At 41.6% G+C, this 17,644-nt stretch overlaps 1 protein-coding gene across 3 annotated transcripts in view; it reads left to right on the top strand.

Moving 5' to 3' along the window:
- SEMA5A (semaphorin 5A) overlaps positions 1 to 17,644 on the top strand; it is a 555,951-nt gene that overhangs the window by 334,409 nt on the left and 203,898 nt on the right. For all 3 annotated transcript variants that reach the window (XM_018065613.1, XM_018065612.1, XM_018065614.1), the window contains one exon: positions 12,805 to 12,867. In XM_018065613.1, the coding sequence (XP_017921102.1) occupies positions 12,805 to 12,867 (63 nt within the window). The remainder of the gene's footprint in view (positions 1 to 12,804; positions 12,868 to 17,644) is intronic.

Genomic DNA, 17,644 nt, shown 5'->3' on the forward strand with positions numbered 1-17,644 from the left:
TTTTCCACAGTTTGTTGTGATCCACACAGTCAAAGGCTTTGGCATAGTCAATAAAACAGAAGTAGATGCTTTTCTGGAACTCTCTTGCTTTTTCGATGATCCAGCGGAGGTTGGCAATTTGATCTCTGGTTCCTCTGCGTTTTCTAAAACCAGCTTGAACATCTGGAATTTCACAGTTCATGTATTGCTGAAGCCTGGCTTGGAGAATTTTGAGCATTACTTTACTAGCATATGAGATGGGTGCAATTGTGTGGTAGTCTGAGCATTCTTTGGCATTGCCTTTCTTTGGGACTGGAATGAAAACTGACCTTTTCCAGTCCTGTGGCCACTGCTGAGTTTTCCAAATTTGCTGGCATATTGAGTGCAGCACTTTCACAGCATCATCTTTCAGGATTTGAAACAGCTCAACTGGAATTCCATCACCTCCACTAGCTTTGTTCGTAGTGATGCTTTCTAAGGCCCACTTGACTTCACAATCCAGGATGTCTGGCTCTAGGTGAGTGAACATACCATCATGATTATCTGGGTCATGAAGATCTTTTTTGTACAATTCTTCTGTGTATTCTTTCCACCTCTTCTTATTATCTTCTGCTTCTGTTAGGTCCATACCATTTCTGTCCTTTATCGAGCCCATCTTTGCATGAAATGTTCCCTTGGCATCTTTAATTTTCTTGAAGAGATCTCTAGTCTTTCCCATTCTGTTGTTTTCCTCTATTTCTTTGCATTGATCACTGAGGAAGGTTTTCTTATCTCTCCTTGCTATTTGTTGGAACTCTGCATTCAGATGCTTATATCTTTCCTTTTCTTCTTTACTTTTCACTTCTCTTCTTTTCACAGCTTTTTGTAAGGCCTCTCCAGACAGCCCTTTCGCTTTTTTGCATTTCTTTTCCATGGGGATGGTCTTGATCCCTGCCTCCTGTACAATGTCATGAACCTCTGTCCATAGTTGATCAGACATTCTATCTATCGATCTAGTCCCTTAAATCTATTTCTCACTTCCACTGTATAATCATAAGGAATTTGATTTAGGTCTTACCTGAATGGTCTAGTGGTTTTCCCTACTTTCTTCAATTTAAGTCTGAATTTGGCAATAAGGAGTTCATGGTCTGAGCCACAGTCAGCTCCCAGTCTTGTTTTTGCTGACTGTATAGAGCTTCTCCATCTTTGGCTGTAAAGAATATAATCAATCTGATCTTAGACATTGCATATATCAGAAAACCACCAGGTCTCATTCTCATACTTGAAACGCTTTCATACTTGTTTACAAGGTAGAGTTCTTTTTCATCAAAGACTTGAGTAATAGTTATAATATTCCCCTGGCTCATAAATAAACTGATTATACCATAGAAAAGAGACAAATTCTTGATGAAATAAATGGTGAAAACACACATTCCTGTTGAATGCTAAATTATTAATTGGCTTGAATAAGTTCAAGCAGGTATTCATAAAATTCTGAGGCTTCAGTATTAACTGGGAAATGAATATATCAATAATGCTCACTTAGTTCTCTTTTAACATTGTGATAATATTATAAATAATATTTCTTAAACAGAAATTACACATCCTGTTACACATTTTATGTAAAAGAAGAGAGAAATGTAACTGCCCCCATATATATCAGAAAACAAATTTTAATGTTTGTTTCTCTCAGCTGCAAACTAAAATTTATGAAACTAAGCCTGAATAAGACTCCTAAAAAGGATTTTCCATATATTTTGTGATCTGACAAATAGATCAATATGTTTTGCAGTTGAAATAAATTCAGTCTTTGTAGTGGTAAGGTGCATCTCAGGAAGCAAGGGTTTATAACGTGAACAATAAATAAATTCTGAGTGGTTCAGTGAGTATAGTATAATTCCCCAGTAAGCATCCATAATCTGGGCTTTATAAGTATTTCAGTGAATTCTAGTGCACACACTCTAACTTAGAACCATGGAGAAAAGGAATCAAGTACAAAGTATTTTGTGAACCTAGTTTCAGAAAAAAAATAGAAAATATTGATGGAAAAACTAAAAACAAACGTCCATGTATTTACATTTATGCTGAGTGTTATGGTCACAGTTCCCGTGGAATGCATTCATTACGACATAGCCAGAATATATGTAATAGGACCAAAACTGAAGAACCCAAAAAAAGTGACTTTATGCTTCAAGCAAGAGAAACGTAACATATAGGATCACAAATGAATCTTGAAAACACACAAAAATATATTTTTGACCTCTACAGAATAAAACTAAGTCAAACAAAGAATCTGTATCTCATCACGTTCATGCTATGGTTGCTAGAGTATTTTTCTATACCTCATGTTGCCTCAAAATTAATACCTTGGCCCTTCATATCGGTCATTCACTGTGAGATGGCGATCCCTTCTAAACGCCTTCACTGTGAGATGCAGTCTCTTTGAAACTCTTTAACTGCATTCCTAAATGAAGTCTTGTTCTACGGCTGGGAAACTCATTCCTGTAGTGGGGCCAGAATCGTTTCTGTTCTTTTCCCCATGGATCTAAAACGCGATAGTCAGTAGTTAAGCACTCTGTGTAATCAGGCTTTGGTCAAAGCCCTAGTGCAAGTTTAGCCTTGTGGAGACATTTCCAGGACGACATTCATTATGCAACGTTGCTTGTCCTTCCAGTTGACTGAGGTCCAACAGAGCATTCCATGTCAATTTGCTGCCTTTTTTATTTTTTTATTTTTGCAAGCCCTCTTGTTATTACTTTGTGAAGTCTTCAAGACGTGTTAAAAATCTCACCTTGGTCTGATATTTCTCATGACTACATAATCAATTTATTCCTTTCAGGGTACTTCTTTCCATGAGTAGAATAAATGTTACATCAGCTAGAATGTCTACTTTTAATTTGATTGTGTTATATCTGTTTCATTTCTAATGAACGTCACCATTTTTGTCAAACGTTACAAATATCGTGATGTTTGAATTGCCCCATCTGTGTTATGGAAGTTGTAATCGTATGTTTGAAAATATGGCATTTGAAGCAATACTTTTCAGGCATTTGGGAAATATGCAGTTAAGGAGCTGGTCCTTTAGAAGTCAATCCGCTCTGAAGTCAACACTTTCATCCCATGCTTGATTTACTTCGTATTGGATTCTTTATACACAAATACTTCAGCAAGTTTATATATAAAAATAATCATTTCTCCATAATTACAATTTTACCCCTACATTTAGGCTGATGAATTGGACAGTATGCCATTTTTCAAACCAATCTCTTATGGATCCATGAAAATAACTTCTTTGAAACCAAGAGCAGCTGTGCTTGCTAGCTTACCTTCCAGCAACATTTTCACTGATGGCAATATTTTGGAAATATAACAGTTGTTTGATGCCTCAGTGTCTGACAGTCATAATTCTAAATATTCTACCAGATTTTATAATGTCCTTGATATTGACCTCCTTCCTAATTTGCATTCTTTAATATGAGATCATTTGAAAATACCCTGATAAGGAGAAAGATTGAGGGCAGGAGATGGTTGGATGGCATCACCAACTCAATGGACATGAGTTTGGGTAAATTCTGGGAGTTGGTGATGGACAGAGAGGTCTGGCATGCTTCGGTCCATGGGGTTGCAAAGAGTCAGACACGACTGAGCAACTGAACTGAACTGAACTGATAGATTATAGGGCTTCCCTGATGTCTCTGAGATAAAGAATCTGCCTGCCAATGCAGGAGATGCAGGTTCTGTCCCTAGTTTGAGAAGATCCCTGGGAGAAGGGAATAAATGACAACCTACTCCAGTATTCTTGCCTGGAGAATCCCATGGACAGAGGAGCCTGACAGCAGGCTATAGTCCATGGGGTCACAGAGTTGGATGAGACTTAGTGGCTAAACAACAACATACGAGATTTTACATAAGACTTTACTTAAGGAAGTGAAAGCACACACACACACACACACACACACACATACACACACACACACACACACACAAAATGCAGAAGAAACGTAGACATCTGTACACTAGCGCAGGGGTCCCCAGCTCTTGGGCCGAGGACCAGTACCTGTCCGTGTTCTGTTAGAAACTGGACCACACAGCAGATGGTAAGAGAGTGGTGGGTGAGCAGGCAAAGCGCCATCTGTATCTGTAGCTGCTCCCCACATCGCTCACGTTACCACCTAAGCTCTGCTTCCCGTCAGATCAGTGGCAGCATAATGAACGGATGTGCTGGAATCAACCCCTAACCGTCCCCCACCCCATTCTGTGGAAAATGATCTACCATGAAGCCAGCCCCTGCTGCCTAAAAGCCTGGGGATCCTGCTCCGGTGGATCCTGCACTCACCTTGCTGTGTCTCTTTCCAGTGTCAGGGGAGGGTTCGGAAGAAACACTGTTGCTGGGCACGGGCCACAGATGTGCAGGGTATGGTGCCAAAGCCTCACGTGTCCCTTCCGCTTGGGGGCACCGTGAGGGTGCCTGGAGCTGCTTCAGGGTTGCCGGTGGAGAGCTTCCTTGGCCTATTCATGTATGCAGCAAGCGGGCTGTTGAACAAACTTCTTGTTGTGTGTGAAGCAGTGTTGCAGGTGCTGGGGACATAGAAGTGAACCGAGAGGATGAGACACCTACCCAAGTGGGAGTCACCTTCCAGGGGGCCTGAGAACGCCTGTTGCTGTTTCCATGCATGATCACACAGGCCCCGCAAGGAGGTAATCCTTGAGCAGAGATGAGCCAGAGGCATAGGCGTTAGCCAGGTGGGTGTCCCAGAAAGTGGGGTGAGCTGGTACACAAGTCACAGGGAACACATCTGCCTTGTCTGAGGATCAGCACAGGGTATGGGGGGATGGGGGCTAGGAAAGCAGAGAGAAGGCAAGTGGCTCGATCTGGTAGACCCTTCCAGATGGCTTTAGCTTTTACTCCAGGTAAATGAAGGACCCCTGGAAGGCTGTGGCAGAAGGGGGGATGGGATCTCAGCATCCATTTTTAAAGCACAAAATCATTGCTGTCTCAAGAGCAGACTTTTCTGATATTCAAGATGTGTGGTTGTTGTTGTTCAGTCACTCAGTTGTATCCGACTCTTTGTGACCCCATGGACGGCAGGCTGCCAGGCTTCCCTGTCCATTACCATCTCCTGGAGCTTACTCAAACTCATGCCCATCAAGTCAGTGATGCCAACCAACCATCTCATCCTCTGCCACCCCCTTCTCCTCCTGCCCTCAATCTTGCCCAGCATCAGAGTGTTTTTCCAGTGAGTCGTTTCTTTGCATTAAGTGGCCAAATTATTGGAGCTTCAGCATCCATCCTTCCAATGAATATTCAGGGTTGATTTCCTTTAGGATTGACTGGTTTGATCTCCTTGCAGTTCAAGGGACTCTCAAGAGTTTTCTCCAGCACCACAGTTTGAAAGCATCAGTTCTTCAGTTCTCAGCCTTGTTTTTAGTCCAACTCTCACATCAACACATGACTACTGGAAAAACCATAGCTTTGGCTAGACAGACCTTTGCTGGCAAAGTGACTGCTCTGTTCTTTAATACCCTGGCTAGGTTAATCATAGCTTTTCTTCCAAGGATCAAGTGTCTTTTAATTTCATGGCTGCAGTCACGATCTGCAGTGATTTTGGAGCCCAAGAAAATAAGATGTGCAATATCACAAAATCAACCTCAGTTTTTATATCATACCCTGGCTATGTAGTTGTAACTGTAGAGTTTCATTAGATGAATCATGCCTCCTTTAAAATCAATGCTAGGACCATGAGTGGGCCCAGAGGCTTTAAAAATGAATGCATTCCATGACAGGGCAATCGATGGTTTGTATGATTAATTAATGTTTGCTGAATGGCTACAGCTCCGAATTTAAGCGTATACACATTTCTATGCTTTAAGTGTACAGTTGTTGGCTTTTTTTCTTTTTTTTTCTAAATTATGGGCTTTCGTGTTGGCTCAGATGGAAAAGAATCCGCCTGCAATTCAGGAGACCTGGGTTCGATCCCTCAGTCGGGAAGATCCCCTGGAGAAGGGGAAGGTTACCCACTCTACTATGCTTGCCTGGAGAATCCCATGGCCAGAGGAGCCTAGCAGGCTTCAGTCCACGGGGTTGCAAAGAGTCATACACAACTGAGCGACTTTGACTTTACTTCACTTTCTAAATTAAGGGAAAAAAGAAAACCCTGACAGGCAGTAAGGAAGGTCAGTTGTGCTCAATGACTAAATTGTGTCCAACTCTTTGCAAGTCCATGGACTGTAGCCTGCCCACCAAGCTCCTCTGTCCTTGGGATTTCTCAGGCAAGAACACTAGAGTGGATTACCATTTCCTTCTCCGATGAAGGTCAGTTACTTTGACAATTTCAACGTGAAGGGAGAGTGGATTAGAGCCCAGACTTCCTCCAAGCTACCAAATCTGAATCCTGGTGTCCCACTTACCCTCTTTGTGGTTTTGCAAAGTACCTTAACCACTGTCCTCATCCTGAACATAACCTTAATGGTATTTTCCACTCTGTAAAATTATAGAGAGGCGTCTATATGAGATAAATGTATAGAAAGCAAGTACCACTGTGATTAGCCTGTAACCAAAGTTTTTGAACTCTGGTGTTGGAGAAGACTCTTGAGAGTCCCTTGGACTGCAAGGAGATCCAACCAGTCCATCCTAAAGGAGATCAGTCCTGGGTGTTCATTGGAAGGACCGATGTTGAAGCTGAAACTCCAATACTTTGGCCACCTGATATGAAGAACTGACTCTTTTGAAAAGTCCCTGATGCTGGGAAAGATTGAAGGCAGGAGGAGAAGAGGACCACAGAGGATGAGATGGTTGGATGGCATCACTGACTCAATGGATATGAGTTTGAGTCATCTCCGGGAGTTGGTGATGGACAGGAAGGCCTGGTGTGCTGTAGTCCATGCGATCGCAAAGAGTCAGACATGACTGAGCAGCTAAACTGAGCTGACTGAACGTTTTATAAACTGTTACCGTGCTTCGGTAAGATGTGGCTAATTTCAGCAGAGCAGTGTCCCTCATTAATGTGCCGTCAGTTGTCGGCTTCAGGGTTCCTTATGTCGTGATGTCTGGCTGTCTGTGCTGTGTTGAATGGGGTCCCTCCAAAATTCATCCTCAACTGGATTCTCAGAATGTGACCTTTTTAGCAAACAGAGTCTTTGCAGATGTGATTAGTTAAGATAATGGATTGAATGGGCCGTAATTCAAATACTAATGCTTTCTTAAGAAGTGCATTTGGACAGAGACACACAGGGGGAGGACTGTATGAGGGTAGGTGCAAGGACCGGAGTGATGCTCCCAAGAGCCAACGAAGGTCAAGGGTGGCCAGCAGTCACCAGAGGCGGGGGAGCCCAGAAAGAAGCAATTCTGGCTGATTTCTGACCGACCCCTTGGGAACTGTGAGAAGACAGATTCATATTGTTTAAAGCCACCCAGTTTGCAGTGCTCCGTTACATCAGCCCTAGGAATCTCATACATTGTCTGCTCCATTAAAAAGAAAAGCCCTGAATTTAAAAAGCCCAATTATAAAACAAAAGCCCCAATGAGCATTTGACAAATTGGGAGCTCCACTGGCCAGTGATCAAAGGAAGTTTGACTTGGTATTATTTTGTTGAAGAAAATCTTGGGCTTTGATATATAAGGATTTAAACAATCATTATAACACATTTGTATGGGACTCTCTGAGGTTCAGATGTTTCTCTAATATTGGATGACTTCAGTTTTGTAAGAATGAAAAAAGAAACAGTAGTTAGAAAATATGATGAGCATCCCCTTCCAATTCTCCGCTTTGGAAACTGCCAGTGAGAATAAAATGGGCTTGCCTACATTTGCCATAGATGTAAACGCAGGTGTATGGCGAATTGAAATTAAGGTGAATGAATACACTCAATATCCACTAAGAAGTAGACACAGAGGCAGACTGGACAAATCCTTTCAAAGTGACTCAACTCTTTACCCCTTTATGTCTTGCCGTGCACACCTTAACATCTCAAGTGTCCCCAGTTTCTTAGTTGAGGGATCAAACCCAGGCCCCCTGCAATGGAAATGTAGTGTCCTAACCACTGAACTGCCAGGGAATTCCCAATTGCCACTTGTTTTGAACCTATCAAGTGTGACCCCTAAAATAATTATCGAAACTGCCTTTGCCCAAGGATAACTAGATTGACGCTTGACTCAGGTTGCATAAAAATCACAACTGTTTCAAATTCCAACTAGTTTGCATTTTGCTTCTCTTTTGAACACATACAATCTCACAGTCCCTGGCAATTTGTTTATAACCATCATGACAATTTAACATTCTCCAACATTTCAGAGAAATCCATGACATAAGAATATGAATGCAAACATATTTTTTAAAAAAGCCCTCAGGTGGTTGTTAATTTTTGGCACTGTGTAATTAAACTAGTTTTTTTTTTTCATGTTATCTTTTGCCAGTATCTAATTAGCAAAGCCATCTGCTGAAAGAGTGTTGGCCCATCTGCCTAGAATGTTGTTCTCTTCATTTTTATGAAAAGTATCTGCCTTTGCTGGTCCCTGTCTAATTAACTTCTCTGTCTGCGGAATGTGATAATACACAGCTTTGTTTATATATTTCCGCGAACTGTGGATTTATATGTATGTAATTCGTCCGTAAAAGGAGCCAATCTTTCTTTTTCTTTCTCACATCCTATTTACATCAGAGATCACAGTTCTGTTTATTATAACCTGAACATGTGTGTGTATGTGTGCACGACAGGGAAAAGTGTACTGTATTGTGAAACCGTAAATGCTTTGATACACACAGGATTCCTGCAGGCATAACATGATTTTTGGTAAACCTGCTCTCTTTCTTTCAGAAATTCTGTCACTTCCTGAAAGTTAAAGGTGTTGTAAGTTTCAGTGTACCACTGGATTCTGAGATGAACATGCTTCTGTAACAACGAAAATGACCTTGGATGCATTCTCAGATTTAGCCTGATGCTGTCTAGGCTGACAGAAGTCACTTACATTTTATTGTAAATTAATGTCTAATTTGTGGGAATATTCTCTCTCTGTGTTTCTCCTTATTTCGCTTGTTATCTATTGGTGTCTTGCTCTTGGTCAATGTTTAATGGATATTAAATGAGAGAGTGGTAAATGTGTGTGCATAAAGCAACACTTCTGTAAGTTGTTGAATAGCACAGATATTATTTCTAACTATTTACAGTTGTGTCACAAACTGGAATCTTTGTGTCTTTTAAGCTGTAGATGTTTCAAACTCATTGCCTTTGGATATCCAAGTAACCACATTATCACTGCAACACGTGTGCTGCTGAAAAATATAACGAAGACTAAACACAGAATAGAGTCAAACATTAAGATCCCTTTTCTCTACCAGGTCTTATGCGACAGAAAAATGCAAGAGATGACAAAAATTAAAGATTTAAAGAAACAGAGACAGAAACTAAGGTCACAAGTGTTGCATTGAGGTCTGAAATGCAGAATGCCTTAGCCTTTGTGGCGACTGTCATAAAGACAGGTTTGCATGGGTAGAAAGTGTCCTAAAATGCAAGTCAACCAGAAAGATGGCTTTGTAAATCATAGTGGAATTTGTTCCAAAATTATGAAAGAATTTCATTCTGCACAATAAATCTCCTTTGAGATTAGAGTGAGAAGACTTGATTTAAAAAATTTATAAATCTTTTTTATAAAGAATAAAGAAAAAATTGTGAATAAAGAAAAGTTGTGACCAGGCTAAAACATAATCTAATTCAAGCAGAATAACTGAGAAACTTTGAAAAATCTGATGCTGGAGAGTCCCACTGAAATTCATATTTCTCTCCAGTGAAAGTATGTCTAACCATTGCTGCCACCTGGGCATATAGGTAAAGTCTAGTTTGCTGAATGAGCAAAAAATAAGGGGCTCATCTGGAACACCCAATTTTAGGCCAATCTGGAAAAGATACATTTCCCTAGTCCATTCTTTTTCAAATTTTGTGATATCCAATCACGTGTTCAATGGTACAAAAGATAGTTCAGTTCTTTTCGTAATATAATTTCCCTTTATCCTTTCTTCTAGTCAGGGTGAAAGTGAATCAAGAGAATAGCTACATAATCATAGTATTTAATTAATTCTGGATTTGAATATTATTGGAAACTTGATATACTGTAATAAAAATGCCACAGGAAAGCAATTTTGCTACTTTTAATAACTGTCTTCAGAAAAATCTGTAAGTTTTTTTCCATTTTCTGTTGGTCTAATAAACTTATGTGAACAATTGCTCTTTCTGGGTAAACTGGATAAAATAATGATATATGTTCAAGAACTGTCTCAATTGTTTTTTTTCCTATTAATGTCCCTTCCCAATCCTTGGCCAGTGTGTATCTTGAAAATGCTAGGCAAACATGGGAAGCTAATTGTTTGCCATTTCAGCAGAAGGATTTGAATTTTGATGGCATTTGATAAATATTCTTCCTGTAGCTCTGGCACTAACTGCTTCTTTCAGCTCTTAAGTTTACTGAAGAGTGCAGTACTGTTTAACTTTCAACAAATTCACTAGACCAATGAGAGCCACTAGGAATGCCCCATTATCTAAAGCATTTCACTGAATAATTTGCCCAGTAATTATGCAACACAAATTCCTCTTTGTGATATATAACTAAATCCCCTTGATGATATAAAATCCAAGTTGTACTGGGGTCTACTTTGCTAAAGACTGTATCATAGTGTGGGCTTGCCTGGTGCCTCTAGTGGTGAAGAACCCGCCTGCCAATTCAGGAGACACAAGTTCAACCCTGAGTTGGGAAGATGCCCTGGAGAAGGAAATGGCAACCTGCTTCAGTATTCTTGCCTGTGAAATACCAGGGACAGAAGGAGCCTGGAGGGCTATGGAGTCACAAAAGAGTCAGATGTAACTTAGGAACTAAGCAACAACTGTAATATCATAGAGTATCATTTTGTTTTTGAGTTTGAGTAAGGGTGAAGGCGGGGCTTCCCAGGTGGCTCAGACAGTAAAGGATCTCCCCGCAATGCAGGAGTCGCCGGTTTGATTCCTGGGTCAGGAAGATCCCCTGGAGAAGGGAACGGCAACCCACTCCAGTATTCTTGGCTGGAGAATCCCATGAACACAATCCCTGCGGTGGCAAAGACTCAGACATGACTGAGCAACTAAACACGTAAACATGCCCTCAGCTTAGGAAGTGTGAAGACATGGATATCTCTATTTCAGTGAAAACAACAGGATGAGCTTTTATACAGAGGTCTGCTAAAGGAACACTCCACTCACAGCCGCAGCAATGCACGTGTTTTATCTGTGCTTCCTGGGGATATATAATTATGCAACTGTATGTGAAGCTCTTATCTCTTCTCTGAGGTGTCATCACTTCTCATAAAAGGATCTGTCTCTCTAGTGTGAAATTCAAGTCATTTGTTTGCATTAGATGCTAATTAGCTCTAACCTTCTTGGTGCCATTAAGCATTATGAACAGGAAAACATCACAGGAAGAAAGAACAAATTCTTTCATCGGATGTTGACACGGACAAAAATCTCTAAGTCTGCACAGGGGAAAACAGTTACAGTATTGTTTCTCTTTGAAAGGCCCTGAAGTGGTTCTCTCCAGAACACTTTTCTTGCGGATTCATATTTGATAAGCAAGATAAGATTTGGAAAATGTGGTGTTTTATGTTTTAATCTCTTATGTAACATTCTTTGGAGAACAGTAGATGCTAGATAATGGTGTTGATACGACTTTTGTTATTTTCCTCAGTTTAGAAGAGTTAGGGAAAAAAAGAAAACATTCTTTTTAGAAGTAAGAATGAAGCCTTTATTCTCTTGCATAATATCTAACATTAGTATTTTTTCCTTAGTTTATTATGTAGCAGTAATCCAGACTAACAACAAATTGTCCCTCACTTCAATTTTTTTTTTTCTGTTAATGATTCATCTGGTTCTTTAGAACTCTTGAATTCTTCAGAAATCCAACTGTAACAGGAAAATAGGACAAAGTTGTGATGACAGACGGACAGAATAAAGGAAACATTCTGGCCCTATGAAAGTGCACATTCCATAAAATAGTAGAAAATATAAATACCGCAGATGCTTAAGTCTGTTCAAAATATGATTCCCAGTCTCAACATACCAGCCGTTAAAGCTCGCAGGCATCATTTCTTCCTGCGAAGTAAGTGCTGTACATTATGTTGACTAATCACAGGTCCACTTGTGAGCTAGCATCAGATGTCAAAGGATGCGTGTCAAATTGATCAGGGTGAGTTAGATCTAGAAAGTGAGGGAAGAAATTAAGAAGCTGTAGCTCTCAGTATTTAGTGGGAGCTAATGAGAGCACGGAAATGAGTGGCTTTGGGAGGAAGTGGTAGCTGGGCTGTGCATGAGCGGCTTATTTTATTGACTATTCATCATCTATATGTGTGTTTGGGGAGTAGGGATACACGCAGTCAGCCTCGCTTCATTATCCATGAATATTGATAAATGACAGACTATTCAAATAAGATGTGCACGTCTAAATGAGGATTTAGATGGGTTTGTTTCAAGGCCCCTGTTTTCAGCATCTCCAGAATCTATTCCGTGAGGCACTGAAGTGAGTGTTTCTGTCATCAGTGCATCAGAGTCACCGACTCATAGCATCTGCCTGTCTTATGGTGACGTTTGAAATATCACATTATTGCTGCATGAATGAAAATACTGAGTCCTTTAAAATGCTTCCCTCCAAAAGCTCAGTATAAGCCCACGTGACAGGATGACATGCATTTTGTGTACACTTTGTTAGTATGAAAATGTTAGGTACCATGGGCTCTCTGTGTTACCTCTTCCGGGTACCAATGCCTTATTATTTGTTTTCCTTTTATTCAGTCAAAGTCCTAATAGTTGCCCTCACGTTGGTGTTTCCTACAGGCTGTGGAATGGGAGTGTGATGAAGCAACCAAGAAGGCCTGTTACAGCAAAGGCAAGTCCCAGGTAAGGAGGACGTTGTTATGGGCGTATCATCACTAACTTGGAGGCCGGTATGTAGAACACTTCAGTATAAAGGTTATTCCTGATTATGATGCCATGGAAACTGACAAATGAAGCAAGATTGAAAATATACACACAGGAGATTCTCAAGGTTCTACCACTCGAAAGTAAGATGAGCAATAATCAGTTGTTAGGATTCAGAACATGGCAGATCTAATTTGCACTCCCAGCAGATCTAATTTGCCCTCCCAGTCATTAGAATGAGACATGAAATTAATTGGTTATGATGTTATTTAGAAAAATATGGACCTGAATTTTGAAAATACTGTTTTAATTCCCCCTAATCATTCCTTATGGGCTTCCTGGATGGCTCAGTGGTTCAAAGAATCTGCCTGCAATACAAGAGATACAGGTTTGATCTCTGGGTTGGAAAGGTTCCCTGGAGGAGCAAATGGCAACCCATTCCATTATTCTTGCCTGGAAAATTCCAGGGACAGTGGAGTCTAGGAGGCTACAGTCCTTGGAGTCACAAAGAGTTGGACACGATTGAGCAAATGAGCACAGCACAGCACAGCAATCATACCTTGCAGCTCACTCCAGAAAGTGATTATGTAATAAGTCTAATTATTAGATCAAAAGTGATTTGAGATTTTTTAATAATGCATCTTAACATATCTTTAAAATATGTTTAACATATTTTAAAATATAGGGCCTTCCCTAGTAGCTCAGATAGTAAAGCATCTGCCTGCAAAGCAAGAGACATTGGTTTGATCCTTGGGTTGGGAAGATCCCCTGGAGAAGGGAATGGCAACCCACCCCAGTATTCTTGCCTGGAGAATCCCAGGCACAGAGGAGCCTGGCCGGGAACAGTCCACGGGGTTGCAAAGAGTCAGACATGACTGAGTGACTAACACATGCATCTTTAAAATGAGCTCTCTCTCTCTGCCTGTCTCTGTGTGAATATCTACATCCTCAAGTTCCCAAGGGAAGATTATCGCTAAGGTTGGAGACACAGTTCTTGAACTCCTGTGCACATCACAGGTCTTGCTGTTCAGTCACTTGGTCATGACCCCATGGACACGCCAGCACACCAGGCTTCCCTCTCCTTCACTCTCTCCCGGAGTTTGCCTAAACTCATGTCCATTGAGTTGGTGATGCCATCCAACCATCTCATCCTCTGTCATCCCCTTCTCCTCCTGCCTTCAATCTTGCCCAGCATCAGGGTCTTTTCTAAAGAGTTGGCTCTTTTTGCCTCAGGTGGCCGAAGTATTGGAGTTTCAGCATCAGACCTTCCAATGAATATTCAGGGTTTATTTCCTTGAGGATTGACCGGTTTGATCTCCTTACTGTCCATGGGACTCTCCAGAGTCTTCTCCAGCACCACAGTTCAAAAACATTAAATCTTCAATCTACCTTCACACAACTGGTCGGCTCAGTAAGAGGCCTGAGTCCTTTTTTCAAAGAATTTTATATTTCAAGAAAATCACACTGGATCATCCTGAAGGAATTCTTCTGCAGCTGGTCCATAAGCTCATGATGTTTCATTCTGTTGAAAGAAAGTGAAGTTGCTCAGTCATGTCCAACTCTTTGCAACCCCATGGACTGTAGCTTGCCAGGTTCCTCTGTCCGTGGGATTTCCCAGGCAAGAATACTGGAGTGGGTTGCCATTCCCCTCTCCAGGGGATCTTCCCGACCCAGGGATTGAACCCGGCTCTCCAGCATTGCAGGCAGACTCATTACCATCTGAACCACCAGGGAGCATTCTGTTAGTGATCGTCTTACTTTATTGGAATGTGGCTCCTTCTGATGTGAATCACACGTAGGGTAACAGAAGAAGCAGACACACAGTGGCAGAGAGGGCTTTCTGTGCAAAGTGTGGTCCCAAGGCCAAGTGCTTGGGGGATATACAGCAAATGGAGAGAGGGCGCTGGTGAAGTAGCCTCACACCACCTGTGTTTGTCCAAGACTGTTCCGTACTTTACTTTATCCAGTTTCATCCCCTGTTTTTTTTTTTTTTTTTTTTTTTTTTTTTTTGTCTTTTAAATCAGCAGTTCTGAGAGACATACACAGAGGCAGGTCTCAGCACACTTAGTCATTCAGTTTCCCAAAACTGACGAAAGAGCTAAAAAGAAGGAAGAGGAGGAATAAAATGCCATCTTAGCTAGAGAAACACTTGGAGATGTTAATAAAAAAGCAGAAGTTGCTGAAGGCTATTTACTGAAAGTTATTTAACCTCGAAAATTCCTCTGAGATAAGTCATCAGAGACACAGATGATTTAAAGGTAGCACCAAGTTCCAAAGAATCAGAATAGCGTCTCTTAAAATTCCCCCCAAAATAAATGAATCAGAACATAGTAAATTTATTTAACTCTATAATAAATTCAGTGGAATTTGTATACATTATGTATAAAGCTTTTGAAAAGGGGCTTCCTATATGCTTTTCCTCTCCACCCTCTAACACTTACATGTTTGATGGGCGGATTCCTGGACTTTTGCTCCTTACTCCTTGGCACACAAGAAATTCTTCAAGGAAGACCCTCTGTACTGAGCAGTGGAAAGGGTGGAAAGAGATCAGCTTGGGTGTGAGGGCTGGAAACGCGACTTTCTTTCTTCTAGCAATGTCCACTGATGGGAAACACTGACCACTCTGGACATGGTTCTCAAGCCAATGCTGTCCCTTTGGCTGGTGACACTGGTGACCCCAGGGTCCTTGGGCTTTTTCTCCCTCTTTAGTTCAGTTCAGTCACTCAGTCGTGTCCAACTCTTTGCGACCCCATGGACTGCAACACGCCAGGCCTCCCTGTCCATCACCAACTCCCGGAGCTTACCCATACTCATGTCCATTGAGTCAGTGATGCCATCCAACAATCTCATCCTCTGTCATCCCCTTCTTCTCCTGCCTTCAATCCCTCCCAGCATCAGGGTCTTTTCAAATGGGTCAGCTCTTCACATCAGGTGGCCAAAGTATTGGAGCTTCAGCTTCAACATCAGTCCTTCCAATGAACACTCAGAACTGATTTCCTTTAGGATGGACTGGTTGGATCTCCTTGCAGTCCAAGAGACTCTCAAGAGTCTTCTCCAACACCGCAGTTCAAAAGCATCAATTCTTTGGTGCTCAGCTTTCTTTGTGGTCCAGCTCTCACGTCCATACATGACTACTGGAAAAACCTTTCACTTGTCCTCTTTTCCATCTTTATTGCATTGTCTTTGTCTTCCTCTAGGACTTGGGATCTTTCTCCTCCTCTTCCTGCTTGCTGGGGCTATGATACACCCGTGACCAGCACTAGTCAGCTTTGGGAAACCTAGCCAAAAATCCTGTTGACACCTGCATGTCCTAAGGCTTGTCTGAGAACATGTATAGTTGGTAGCCCTGGGTCTGGGGGTGGCTGTGCCCTCCTCTGCCTCTAGGGCTGCATCCTAACCCTTCCCCACCGCCCTTGCTATCATTCCACCCTACCTCCCTCTCCCGTCTCCCTGAACTCGTGTGCCTCCTGTCTGGGCATTCCTGCCTCACCTGGCCCGCCCTACCCTCCATCTCCAGCATACCCCACTGCATCACCTCCCAGTAGCCATTTGTATTTCCTGGTCATGTTAATTACCAGGCTGCATGTTAATTACCCAGCTCCCCACTCCTCAACTGGGCTAGTGGATCCATGTTGATCCCAGCCTGTGGTGGCTGCTCAACTCCACTCCACTCCGGAGTGAGCAAACGCAGGGCCCTGCATCTGGGCTCTGCTCTCAGCACTCATGATGTCGGGGCTGGATCACTCCCCACTGTGGAGTCTTCCGTGTTATTGGTGGATGGTTAACATGATCCTGGCCTCTACGTGCTGGATGCTGGTGATTCCTCTCACCCATCAGCACAACAGAAAATAACCAAAAATGTCTCCAGACATTGCCAGACTATGACTCAGTTGAAAATTCTGGCTGTAATTCCCCAAGATGGGAAATATATTGACATCTTTTACATGGTCTGTGTTAGATTTTACTCCCCGTAAGAGTCCTTTCGTATTTCATCTCGATCTTGCTTGTGTATTTATTTCATGGACTTTAAAGAAATCACAGTCAATCCTCTTCGTCTCTGTGGACTTCAGTCTCCTGCGTGTTACAGGAGAACATCCGATTACTTGATCTAGCTGAGATTCCTCCTGCTAATAGTCTATGAGTCTTTCATTTTAAAACAGTCTTGTGGTAACCTTATACTAGTAGATTATTACTCCTCGGGGTGCAGAGTTGCTTCTGCTGAATCAAAATTGGCCCATATTTCGCCTTAAGCTGTGATCATTGGTTGTTTGCTGCTTAGAAATTAAGCAAGTAAAACCCAGAGCACACACTGTAAAGGCTGTCTTTCATGCTCCTCAGGAAGATACTTTCGATTCACAGAAGGAGTGAATCATTATTATAGGTAATTCAGGCTTGCTGATACACAGAAAGAAAAGGAGCAAAACAAACATTTTCAAAGGAAATCATACCTTTACGTTCCACATGTTTCTGGTTTTAATAGGCTAAGAACAATGGCAAACCTCAGTAATTAGAAACTGATTCAAACTGCGTTTGTGGATGGAGGTTGTTGTTTTTTTTTCTTTTTTTTTTAAGATGACTATAAGACAGATGAAGATGAATTTCAAAGTGGCAACACTGTGGGAAAGAGAAACTGCATGATCTTTTAGGTTGCATGAAGTATGCTGATAAACTCACAGACAAGTTTTGAGCAACCTGAGCTTGCTTGTAATAGAATTCGGTTTTGTAGCAGAGTTTTGTGTGGTGAAGTTCCCTGGCA

Source organism: Capra hircus, chromosome 20, assembly GCF_001704415.2.
Source record: "Capra hircus breed San Clemente chromosome 20, ASM170441v1, whole genome shotgun sequence".
NCBI lineage: Eukaryota > Metazoa > Chordata > Mammalia > Artiodactyla > Bovidae > Capra > Capra hircus.